This window comes from Lycium barbarum, chromosome 11, assembly GCF_019175385.1.
Source record: "Lycium barbarum isolate Lr01 chromosome 11, ASM1917538v2, whole genome shotgun sequence".
NCBI lineage: Eukaryota > Viridiplantae > Streptophyta > Magnoliopsida > Solanales > Solanaceae > Lycium > Lycium barbarum.
Window position 1 is genome coordinate 80,934,329 of NC_083347.1, and position 13,709 is coordinate 80,948,037.

General features: G+C 42.3%; 1 protein-coding gene across 1 annotated transcript; it reads left to right on the forward strand.

Annotated features, from left to right (window-relative positions):
• The first annotated feature begins 978 nt into the window (after positions 1–978).
• On the forward strand, positions 979–2,108 carry LOC132619954 (uncharacterized). Its single transcript, XM_060334712.1, has 3 exons — positions 979–1,117; positions 1,223–1,647; positions 1,761–2,108. Exons 1-3 carry the CDS (start codon positions 979–981, stop codon positions 2,106–2,108), a joined length of 912 nt encoding a protein of 303 aa, XP_060190695.1.
• The last annotated feature ends 11,601 nt before the right edge of the window (positions 2,109–13,709 follow it).

A 13,709-nucleotide genomic window follows, 5' to 3' on the forward strand; every position in this document is an offset into this window, starting at 1 on the left:
GATACGTTCGCCGATAGAGGAACTACTCGTAGGGCAAACGGAGAGGCAGGAGAGGAGATTAACTTACGGGTGATTTATGATTTATTGTAGGAACAACATGAAACCATGCTACAACAACAAGAGGCCATATCCCAACTCCAAAAGAACAACAAAGGGGCCAGGGTAAAGGGCCGAACCGAGTACCAACACCAGCCAGGAGAGTAGTGGAGATAAGCAGTGACCACGAACGTCATGTGCCCAACTAACCATCCGAACTGATAATGATGCTTGAGGTCATCCCTAAATGGATTGATTCCAATGAAAAGAAGCTGGAGGAGTATAATTTCCGAGTGGATCAAATTCAGAGGGCACCTCCAATTCTAACCGGGCCAGAAACTAAATATATTGTTTGGAGGCCTTTCCCACTAAGTGTGGCTCCGAAGTTGATCCGAAAGAGGCTTAAAATGCCGGATATCCCTAAATATGACGGAACAATTGATCCACAAGAGCATATAACTGCTTACGCATGCGCCATAACAGGCAATGATCTGGAGGATGATGAAATTGAATCGGTGATGTTGAAAAGGTTCGGTGAGACATTGACTAAGGGAGCCATGCAATGGTATAGCATGCTTCCCCAACACTCTATTCCATCATTCGAGCTGCTCACAGATGCCTTCGTGAAGGTGCACGTCGGGGGCCGAAAGTGCAGGTGAGAAAGGCCGACATATTCAAGATCTTCCAAAAGGACAACGAATGGCTCAGAGAGTTCGTGATAAGATTCTTGAGGGAAAGAATGTTGCTGCCCCCGGTTCCCGATGAGTGGGCGGCTCAGGATTTCACGAAGCGACTTAACCCCCGGAGTTCTAACGCTTCCCTCAAGCTGAAAGAAAACCTATTGGAGTTCAGAGCTATTACTTAGGTGGATCTCCATAACAGGTATGAGTCCAAGATAAGGGTGGAGGATAATCGATAAAAAATTCAGACAGACCGAAGAGGATGGTAGAAATGAAATTTCAACCATCAAGGGATAGATATCATCCATACTCTCAACCTGAAAGGTCCACCTTCAGATCAGATAAGGGAAGAAGTGGTCCTGGCCCCAATGCAGCAGTAAGTGACAGACGAAGCAATCGCGGTTCGGGGAGCAGGGGTTTACAGTTCAGAAACAGCTTCGTTGGGAGGTCTGACACCGGCTAAAATCTAAGGTTATTTGAATACAACTTCAATGTCGACTCTGCAGTTATTGTAGTTGTGATCGATCGTATTGAAGGTGTGAGACTACTGCGAATCGACCCCTCGCAACGGGATCCAAACCTGATATGTGAATACCATGGTACTCATGGGCATCAGACTGACAATTGTAAAAGGCTAAGGGATGAAGTGGCACAAATGATAAAGAATGGTCATCTCCAAGAGCTCCTGAGTGAACGGGCAAAGAATCATTTCAAAAACAGGGAAACCAGTAAGAGGACCGAACCCGAGAAACCCCAGCATGTGATCAACATGATCATCGGTGGTGCAGAAGTACCCCAAGGCCTAATGTTGAAAAAGACAAAGTTCTCAATCACTCAACAGAAGAGGACCAGGGAGTATGTACCAGATGGAATTATCTCCTTCAGCAATGAAGACGCGGAGGGCCTCATTCAACCACACAAAGATGCTTTGGTAATTTCTGTCCTTATAAATAAAACTCATGTCAAACGTATTTTGATTGATCCAGGTAGTTCGGCCAACATTATCCGATGAAAAGTAGTGGAACAGTGGGACTGCTGGACCAGATTTTACCAACGGTCTGGGTCCTCAACAGGTTTAATATGGCTTGTGAAACTACCAAAGGCAAAATCTCTCTACCAGTAAATGCTGCCGACATTGATCAGTACACAAAGTTTTATGTCATTGATGGAGAGATGAGATGCAATGCCTTGCTTGGAAGGCCCTGGTTACACATCATGAGGGCGGTACCCTCGACCTTGCACCAGTTGCTGAAACTCCCAACCCCGGAGGGAGTGAAAATCACCCATGGAGAGCAACCAGCAGCAAAAGAAATGTTCGCGGTTGAAAAAGCAGTTCAAACACTAAAGATAACCATGCACGAGGATGTGTACGAAGATAAAAATACCAAATAGCAATCACAGGACGCGGATCCGGCCAGATCCGAAGGGGAAACAGAGACATATATAGAAGAGGATGATTTCGGCGTTCCCAGGTCTCATTTATACTAACCGATGACTCGGATGCAACAAATGGAAGAGCTGGAACAAGTCATTTTTCATCCATTTACTAGATAGAAAGGTATACCTGGGCACGGGGTAAACCTCAGAGCTCAGGAGTAAATTAATCAAATTTCTTCAAGCTAATGCCAATTATTTTGCATGGTCCTACCAAGATATGTCAGGTATTCCGCCCGAGGCCACCACACATCGGCTGAGTCTTGATGGGAAGTTCACCCTGATAAAGCAAAAGCGGAGAACAATGGCCGAGGTTAAACATAAATTCGTCAAGGAGGAGGTAACAAAGTTATTAAAAATCGGATCCATCTAGAAGGTTAAATACCCGGATTTCTTAGTTAACGTAGTGTTTGTACCCAAAAAGGGTAAAAAATTTATAATGTGTGTGAACTACAAAGATTTGAACAAAGCTTGCCCGAAAGATTCCTTTCCTTTGCCTAACATCGATCGCATGATCGATGCGACTGCTGGCCATGCAATACTAAGCTTTCTTGACGCTTACTTCGGGTGCAGCCAGATTAGGATGAACTCGGAAGATCAGGAAAAGACTTCTTTCATAATCAAGTGCTGAACTTACTGCTATAACGTAATGCCTTTCGGTTTAAAAAATGCTGGTGCTACCTACCAAAGCCTAGCTAACAAAATATTCGAAAAACAAGTAGGTAAATCATCCATTGTTTATATTGATGATATGCTAGTCAAGTCCCTGGAGACAGAGGACCATTTGAAGCATTTGTAGGAAACCTTCGATATATTACGCAAATACAACATGAAGCTGAACTCGGAGAAGTGTGCCTTCGGAGTAGGTTCAGGTAAGTTCCTGGGTTTCATGGTGTCAAATCGAGGGATCAAAATCAAACCGGATAAGATCAAGGCCATTGAAGATATCCGGGTAGTTGAGAATGTCAAAGGTGCGTAGAGGTTGACCGGAAGGATTGCTGCCTTAAGTATATTCATTTCTCGATCTTCGGATAAAGGCCACTAATTTTTATCGTTTCTTAAAAAGAAAAATGACTTCGTATGGACACCAGAATGTCAGCTGGCCCTAGAAGAATTGAAAAGGTATTTATCAAGCCCATCTCTATTGCACACCCCAAAGGCAAACGAGCAGCTGTACCTGTATTTGGCAGTGTCTGATGTCGCGGTAAGCAGAGTGCTTGTTACACCTTGAAATTTCAGGTTTTTGCGCGGTAGACAGACTAACGCAAGTTAAGGTGTTTATGGTGTCCCTACAAGTAAGAAGGGATACTTAATAATTCTAATTAATATTCCAAAGACACTAGAGGAGAGAGAGGAGAGCTCGTTGCGGAAACTTAATGCAGAGAGTGTGTTACCCCATGTACGAGTGTACCAGCAGGTATTCCTGGTAATTTTCAGGACTATAAGTTGAATGGATCGAATCGACAAAATATGAACTGAATCAGGAAAATTCTATATATACCAATCACTGTCGATGGGCCATCACGGTGCACCGTCAACATGTTCCTGCAGACTGAGATCTGCAGTCGCAATTCGATGGGTCGTGGACCCGCTTGCTGAACCGCTTCTCTGGAACCTTCCAGTTTCAGTTATAAATAGACGAGTCATGCTCTTAATTTTCAGATTTCACTTTCTCACAAGTCTTGAAAGCTCTAGAATATTCCTCACACCATATTATCATATATCCTAGGGAAATCAAGGATTAAACACCAAGAATTAGTAAAATTCAAGTATATGGATGCTCACTAGGGTTTGTAGAGATCAAAACGTCCTTTTTTATTGAAGTGGGGTTTTCTCCAGGTGAAGTCTTTTCGTCCAAAGTCCATTCCTACATCATCAAAGGTGATTTTTATGTTCAATTCATGTTATTAAGAACATTGAGTGGTTGAAAGACTTGGATTGTGGAAGGAAGAAGAATATGGAGTGCAAATATGGAAATAGTGATATTCTTGAATAATGAGTTGACTTGAATTATAGTTCTTGACATGTTATGAGTACAATCTTGTGGTGAGTATTATATGAGGATGACTAAGGTGTTATAAGAAGAATAAATATGATGTTGTATTATAGGTATGGTTATGGATGATTTTGAAGGTGGATTTGAGAAGTAAACAATGTCTAACTTGAAGAATCTATTGATTATGATATTGTGGGTGTTCTTATTGATGTTTGGGAGTTGTCTTATTTTATGTAGGAAGTTGTCGAAACAAAGGAAATGTCGCCAAATCTTCAGTAGCTTCTAGTTGATTTAGCTTAAGCTTAAGCATGTTTCCGGTTGTCTAATCTTAGTACAAATTCTCTTGAAGGTAGAATCGCGAGCTTGAAAGGTAAACAATTAGACGATAAAGTTGAGGAGACGTAAAGGCATGTAAGGCTAGCCCTTCTTTCAAAGGCATGATTCTTATATTGTGATTTCTTTCTTGTATTCCCATGACCTTCTTACATCCCAAAAAATAAAAGGTAAAGAGTATTAAAAGTTTCCTACGAGATAGAGATGAGATATGTTCCATGATAATGAGGATGTTAATGATGCTATGATGAGCTTGATATTTCATCTTTATGACTTCATTGATGTTATTCCTTATTGTTGCCTCACCTCATCACATTAGTTCTTTTAAGGGAAGGCATAGCGATGATGACTATTCCATAACATAATCAGAGGTCCCCGACCTTACATCACTACGATAGAGTTATAACTTTATTTGAGCTCCCATGCATGCTTTAGCTGATGTATATATAAAATTACACCGTGCCTATACTGCCTGGCAGCACCAATACGGTGTGAGTAGTGGGCGGCTTATTGATGATTACACCGAGCCTATATGGTCGGGCGGCACCACTAGTGGGCGGCGTGACATGATTACCCCAGATGCGGGAGGCCTGGACGCGGGCTAAAATTTTTATTGATTCATACAGTTTATGTATGTACGTGTGATATGATTTAAAGGTAAAAGTGAGCATGCATGATTCCGCATTCTATATTTCCTTATTATGTTATCATATATGCCTCACATACTCAGTACATTGTTCGTACTGACGTCCTTTTCTGTTATGGACGCTGTGTTCATGCCCACAGGTAGATAGGGAGATGGCGCAGACGCTTAGTAGCTTACTCAGCGGATTTGCAGGAGCACTCCACTACTCCGGAGTTGCCACTTCTTGGTACGTTATCTTGTGTATATATTGGGCATGGCGGGGTCCTGTCCCGTCCTTATGATTTAAGTCTTCAGTTAGAAGCTCATAGATACTTATGTGTGGGTTGTAGATGTTATGAGAACTCTTCAGTGTATATGTAGCACATCACTTTGAAGCCTTGTGAGCTCAAGCATATATACACATTTTGGGAGATTCGAAAATTGGCCTATGACAAGTTCTATGTTAAAAATGATACATGTCAAGGTTAAATATGATAGATAGCTCGATGACTGGTGCTCGGTAGCCAGCTCCGGGTACCCGTCATGGCACATTAGTTGGGTCGTGAAAAAAGTGGTATCAGCGCTATTCCATCCTAGGGTGTGTCTACGAGCCGTGTCCAGTAGAGTCTTATTTATGGGTTTGAAGCGCGCCACATTTATAAACGAGAGGCTGCAGGGCATTTAGGAATAATGATCGTCTTTCTTCTTCATATATCGTGCGATAGAGCTACGTTATCAGAATTCCTTTTCCCTAACTGTGCGTTATGATTTCAGCGATGCCAGTGAAGAGAAAAGCAACAGCCGCCCAGAAGGGCAAGAGTGCGGCAGGAAGGCGGGTTGAACCGGAGCCACCGGTGCATATAGAGGAGGGGGAGTCCCATAATGACGCTCCATCTCACACCTCTCACACTCCGCTTGTTTTAGAGGAGCATGAAGGGGCTTCAGCTCCAGCTCCAGTACCTCCAGTTCCTCCACCGGTTGCTTCAGGCCAGCAGATGACCGAAGGTATTCAGCTATTGTCTCAGTTAGTTGCTGCACAAGCCCAACTGTAGAGTGCGGTTCCGGGTGATAGAGCCATTCCAGAGCCCGTGATTTTATGAGTTTGAACCCGCCAGAATTTTTTGGGTCAAAGCTGGATGAAGACCGGCAAGGTTTTATAGACGAGATGTTGAGGACGCTGAGTTAGTGGAGTTGGTGTCCTATAGATTGCGGGATATTGCCGTTCTATGCTATACTAATTGGATAGCTTCAAGAAAGGAAAATGCATCTTCCCCCGTTTGGCAGGAATTCGTAAATACTTTCCTTCGTTACTATTTGCCACCTCAGGTCCAAAGGGCCCGAGCTGACAAGTTTCTTAATCTAAAGCAAGGAAATATGAGTGCTCGGGAGTATAGTCTCCGTTTTAAGTCATTGGCTAGATATGCTCCCACTATGGTAGCAGATATGGGAGACAGAGTACATAGATTTTTGAGTGACTTAGGGCCATATTTGTTCAAAGATTGCTTGACAAGTTCATTGCATGAGAGGATGGATATCTCCCATATTCAGGCCCATGCTCAAAATTTAGAAGAGCAACAACAGTCGCAAAGGGGTGAGCGTGATGCAGACAGAGGGCATAGTAAAAAGGCCAGATTTGCTGGTGCTAGTAGTGAGTATAAAGGGGGTCAACAACAACAACACTCCAGATATCCAGGCCAGTCTGTAGCTAGTGCACCTCCCGGATTCGTGGGCAGGAGATTTGATCGCCCCATTTATTCGGGTCCGGGTCAAAGTTCGAGGGTCTCAAGTCCTCAGTTGGGAGGTGATTCTAGTAAAAGGAGACCAGCGATATTGCGATGTAGCCAGTGCGGTAGAATACATTCGGATCAGTGTCGCTGAGGATCAGACGTTTGTTATGCCTGTTGTCAGGTTGGGCATATGATGCGTGATTTCTCGTCGATGGGTGGTAGAGTTGGGGCTTAGCGTACGGGATCAGTAGCAGGTTGTTCTTCGTCTGTGCGCCCTCTAGGGTAGACTCCTCAGGCTTCAGCAGGCTGTGGTAGAGGCAGAGGGGTAGCATCTATTTCGAGTGGCCCTCAGCAGCCCCGTATTTATGCTTTAGCCGGACGACAGGATCTTGAGTCCTCCCCTGATATGGTTACAGGTACATTGACCATATTCTCTTATGATGTCTATGCGTTGGTTGATCCAGGTTCTACCTTATCGTATATTACTTCCTATGTTGCCGGTTGTATTGGGTTAAAACCCAAGCCCATTAAACCATTTGAGGTGTCTACTCCTGTTGGTGACCCGGTGATAGATAGACAAGTATATAGAAATTGTGTGATTGTGGTATGTGATCGTCAGACTAAAGCTGATTTGATTGAACTGAAAATGTTAGATTTTGATGTGATTATGGGCAAGGATTGGTTGGCCTGTTGTTATGCTAATGTGGATTGCAGAACAAAAATGGTTTGATTCCAATTCCCAGGGGAACCAGTGCTTGAATGGAAAGGTAACACAGCGACTCCTAGGGGTAGGTTTATTTCCTACCTCAAAGCAAGAAAGATGATTGCGAAAGGATATATTTATCATTTGGTCCGGGTTTATGAAACTGAAGCAAAGCCGCCAGCTCTTCAATCCGTCCCGGTAGTAAATGAGTTTCCAGATGTATTTTCGGATGAACTTCCAGGTCTTCCACCGGAACGAGAGATCTATTTCACCATTGATGTGTTGCCGGACACCGAACCTATATCTATTCCTCCTTAAAGAATGGCTCCTGCAGAGCTGAAGGAGCTAAAGGCACAACTTAAGAATTTGCTCGAGCTAAACACTATGGAGAGCACCTGTCTTGTTTGTAAGAAAGAAAGATGGCTCCCTACGAATGTGCCTAGACTATAGGCAGTTAAACAAGGTGAGGATAAAGAATAAGTATCCTCTCCCAAGAATCGAAGATTTGTTTGATCAACTGCAGGGTGCAGAGTGGTTTTCCAAGATTGATTTGAGATCGAGGTACCATCAAGTGAGAGTTAGGGAAGAAGACATTCCAAAAATGGCTTTCAGAACTAGATATGGTCATTATGAATTTCGGGTAATGTCATTTGGGTTGACTAACGCCCCGACAGTGTTTATGAATTTGATGAATAATGTATTCAGACCTTTTCTAGACCTATTTGTGATCATATTCATTGATGAAATTCTTGTATACTCTCGATCAAAAATAGAGCATGCAGATCATTTGCGTATTGTCCTTGGAATTCTTCGAAATCGAGAGTTATATGCGGTGAGTTCTGGTTGAATTCTGTAACTTTTCTGAACCATATTATCTCAGCTGATGGCATACGAGTCGATTCTCAGAAAATTGAAGCTGTAAAGACTTGGCCAAGGCCTACAATGCCTACAGAGGTTCGAAGCTTTTTGGGATTAGCAGGATATTATAAAAGATTTGTGGAAGGGTTTTCTTTCATTTCAGCACCATTAACGAAGCTAACTCAGAAATCAGCAAAATTTGAATGGACCGATGCTTGTGAGCGGAGCTTGCAAGAATTGAAAGATATATTGACTTCTGCCCCAGTCCTGACACTTCCAGAAGGATCAGAAGGTTATGTTGTTTATTGTGGTGCCTCCAGTGTCGGATTGGGCTGTGTGTTGATGCAGCACGACAACGTTATAGCCTATGCCTCCAGACAGTTGAGAAAACATGAGAAGAACTACCCAACCCACGATCTGGAATTAGCGGCAGTTATTAATGCTTTGAAGATATGGAGACATTATTTGTACGGTGTTCATGTGGAAATCTATATAGATCACAAGAGTCTTCAATATATTTTCAAGCAAAAAAAGTTGAATTTACGGCAGAGGCGGTGGTTAGAGCCATTGAAATACTATGATGTGAGTATATTATATCATCCGGGGAAAGCAAACGTGGTGGCTGATGCTCTTAGCCGCAAATCCATGGGCAGTTTGTGTGACATACAACCAGAGAAGAAAGAATTAGTCTGTGAGCTTTATTAGTTAGCCAGTCTAGGGGTTCGCTTAATCGATTCGGGCAGTGTAGGGGTTGCTGTTCATAACCCAACTGTTTCATCCTTTGACATGGAAGTGAAGAGGCGCCAATATGAAGACCCCTAGTTGAGTCACTACAGAGATATACTTCCTAAAAAACAGAATTCACCATTTGAGATTTCTGCCGATGGGATTCTCAGGTATAGAGGCAGGCTATGTGTTCCGGATGTTGTGCGATTACGTCGTCAGATTCTGGAAGAAGCTCATTATTCTCGGTATTCTATTCACCCAGGAGCAACCAAGATGTACATTGATCTTAAGTTAATGTATTGGTGGGATGGAATGAAGAAAGATATAGCAGAATTTGTAGCTTAGTGTTCTAATTGCCAACAAGTGAAAATCGAACATCAAAAGCCAGGAGGATTATTACAAGCTAGGGAAATTCCAACCTGGAAATGGGAGGTGGTCAAGATGGATTTTATTGTAGGTTAGCCTCGTTCTCGGCGTAAGTATGATTCCATATGGGTAATTGTGGACAGACTTACAAAATCAGCCCATTTTCTTCCGGTCAAAACTACATATTCAGCAGAAGATTATGCAAGGCTGTATCTTAAGGAGATAGTGCGACTTCATGGTATCCCAGTATCTATTATGACCGATAGAGGAGGACAATTTACTGCTAAATTTTGGAAGTCTTTCCAAGAAGGTTTGGGAACTCAAGTGAGACTAGCACAACATTTCATCCACAGACCGATGGACAAGCTGAACGCACTATTCAGACCTTAGAAGATATGTTGCGGGCATGTGTATTAGATTTCAGAGGCAATTGGGATGATCATTTGCCACTTATTGAATTTGCCTATAACAACAGTTATCATTCTAGCATCCAGATGGCTCCGTATGAAGCTCTATATGGAAGGAAGTATAGGTCCCCCAATTGGATGGTTTGAAGTCGGAGAGACACAACTAATAGATCCAGAATTGGTTCAACAAGCTATGGAAAAGATCAAGCTTATCAGAGACCGATTGTTGACTGCTCAAAGTCGCTAAAAATCTTATACGGATAATCGCCGACGGGACTTGAAATTCCAAATTAATGATTGGGTGTTCTTAAAAGTGTCGCCAACGAAAGGCATAATGAGATTCAGCAAAAAAGGCAAGCTTAGTCAACGATATATCGGACCTTATATGATTGTACGCCAGGTGGGCCAAGTGGCTTATGAACTAGATTTACCTCCAGAGCTTGAATTTGTCCATCCAGTTTTTCATATGTCGATGCTCCTTAAATGTGTTGGAGACCCTTCTAGGGTCGTGCCAGTAAATGATGTTCAAGTTATAGGGAATGAAGAGGTACCCATTGCTATATTAAATAGGCAGGTGCGGAAACTCAGAAACAAAGAGGTAGCCTTAGTTAAGGTTTTGGGGAGAAACAATAACCGGGAGGAAATTACTTGGGAAACAGAAGAGAACATGAAGATCAGACATCCACATTTATTTCCACCCCCGAAAGAGATGCAAGATGAGACGTCACTATCCCCAGGTATGAAATGCTTCTTTTATTGCTTTTTAGGGCATGTGTGGCCATGTTTTCTGGCTATTGGTATTGTAGCCCTATGAGGCGATGTTATTTTGGGTGTTGTGACAGGATGGTAATGCCATATTACAGGGAAAACTCAGGCAAAATTTCTATAGAATCCCCGAGAACTTAACATTCGAGGACGAATGTTCTTAAGGGGGGAGAATGATACACCTCGGAATTTCGAGCTGTTGCACGGTAGACAGACTAACACAAGTTAAGGTGTTTATGGTGTCCCTACAAGTAAGAAGGGATACTTAATGATTCTAATTAAGATTCCAAAGACCCTTGAGGAGAGAGAGGAGAGCTCATTGGGGAAAGTTAAGGCACAGAGTGTCTTACCCCGTGTACGAGTGTACCAGCAGGCATTCCTGGTAATTTTCAGGACTATAAGTTGAACGGATCAAATCGGCGAAATCTAAACTGAATCAGGAAAATTCTGCCGACACCAGTCACTGTCGACGGGCCGTCAACATGTAGACGGACCGTCACGGTGCACTGTCATCATGTTCCTGCAAACTGAGATCTGCAGGCGCAATTCGACGGGCCAAGTCAACGGGCCATCGACACGCCGACGGGACCGTCGACCAAACCGTCAACATGTTTTTGCAATAAGGGATTTTCAGGCTTAAGTCGACGAAGCAAGTAGACGGACCGCTTCTCTGGAACCTTCCAGTTTTAGCTATAAATAGATGAGTCATGCTCTTAATTTTCATATTTCACTGTCTCACAAGTTTTGAAAGCTCTAGAATATTTCTCACACCATATTGTCATATATCGAGGGGAAATCAAGGATTAAACACCAAGAATTAGTAAAATCAAGTGTATGGATGCTCACTAGGGTTTGTAGCGATCAAGAAGTCCTTTTGTATTGAAGTGGGGTTTTCTCCAAGTGAAGTCTTTTCGTCCAAAGTCCATTCCTACATCATTAAAGGTGATTTTTATGTTCAATTCATGTTATTAAGAACATTGAGTGGTTGAAAGACTTGGATAATGGAAAGAAGAAGAATATGGAGTGCAAATATGGAAATAGCGATATTCTTGAATAATGACTTGACTTGAATTATGCTTCTTGACATGTTATGAGTACATTCTTGTGGTGAGTATTATATGAGGATGAATAGGGTGTTATATGAAGAATAAATATGATGTTGTATTATAGGTATGGTTATGGATGATTTTGAAGGTGGATTTGAGAAGTAAACAATGTCTAACTTGAAGAATCTATTGATTATGATATTATGGGTGCTCTTATTGATGTTTGGGAGTTGTCTTACTTTATGGAGGAAGTTGTCAAAACAAAGGAAATGTCGCCAAATCTTCATTAGCTTCTAGTTGTTTTAGCTTAAGCTTAAGCATGTTTCCGGTTGTCTAATCTTAGTACAAATTCGCTTGAAGGTAGAATTGCGAGCTTCAAAGGCAAACAATTAGATGATAAAGTTGAGGAGACGTAAAGGCATGTAAGGCTAGCCCTTCTTTCAAAGGCATGATTCTTATATTGTGATTTCTTTCCTGTATTCCCATGACCTTCTTACATCCTAAAAGATGAAAGCTAAAGAGTATTAAATGTTTCCTACGAGACAGAGATGAGATTTGTTCCAGAATAATGAGGATGCTAATGATGCTATGATGAGCTTGATATTTTTCTTTATGACTTCATTGATGTTATTCCTTGTTGTTGCCTCACCTCATGACATTAGTACTTTCAAGGCGAGGCATAGCGATGATGACTATTCCAGAACATAATCGGAGGTCCCCGACCTTACGTCACTCCGATAGAGTTATAGATTTATTTGAGCTCCCATGCTTGCTTTAGCTGATGTATATGTAAGATTACACCGTGCCTGTATGGCCGAGAAGCACCACTACTGTAATCGTAGTAGGCGACTTATGGATGATTACACCGAGCCTATATGGCCGGGCAGCACTACTAGTGGGCGGCGTGACATGATTACCCCGGACGCCGGAGGCCCGGACGCTGACTAATGATGTTATTGATTCAGACAGTTTATGTATGTACATGTGATATGATTTAAAGGTAAAAGTGAGCATGTATGATTCCACCTCAAGAGGCAAGCAGTTACAATTATCTCTTCTTCTTATGCTTTCTATATTTCCTTATTATGTTATCATATATGCCTTACACTCTCAGTACATTGTTCGTACTGATGTCCTTTTCTCTTATGGGCCCACAGGTAGATTGGGAGATGGCGCAGATGCTTCGGAGCTTACTCAGCAGATTTGCAGGAGCATTCCACTACTCCGGAGTTGCCACTTCTTGGTACATTATCTTGTGTATATATTGGGCATGGCGGGGTCATGTCTCGTCCTTATGATTTTAGTCTACAGTTAGAGGCTCGTAGATACTTATGTGTGGGTTGTAGATGTTATGAGACCTCTTCAGTGTATATGTTGAACAGAACATGGTCGCCACCCCGTCACTGGCGCCACAACACATCATACTCCAGAGTAGGGAATAGCTCCATAACATATCATATCATATCGGAATGTGCACATATCAAACATATCAGATGGCCATATCATATCATATCATATCATCATATATCATAATGTGTGTACATGGCACAGCATACTCCACAACCCATGTACATGTATACCTACCCCCTCACATCGAGGCACGGCGAACAATGCAGTGGAATACGCGTGATAACATATCCTGGCCCGGGCTCAGTGAAGGAAGCATTGAGGCATCCACGAGTAGAGTAGTGAGAAACTATATGCACCACAAAATATTTACAAAGACTCGACAGAATAATCCGAATGACAGGTCATTTAGGAAAGAAATCAGACGATAGTCATAGCACGTACCTTTCGGATGTCGCGGGGGATTATATCAAATTAAAGCTTTTGGGATTGTTTGAACATATCAAAATATAAAACATTTACAGAATCTCGATAGCATAACTCAGATGGCAATTCATATATATATATATATATAAAAAAGATTGAGCGACGATCATAATGTATGTCTTTCGGAGGCCACAATGGTTTATGTCAACATAATCCATCTGAAATCGTTTTCAT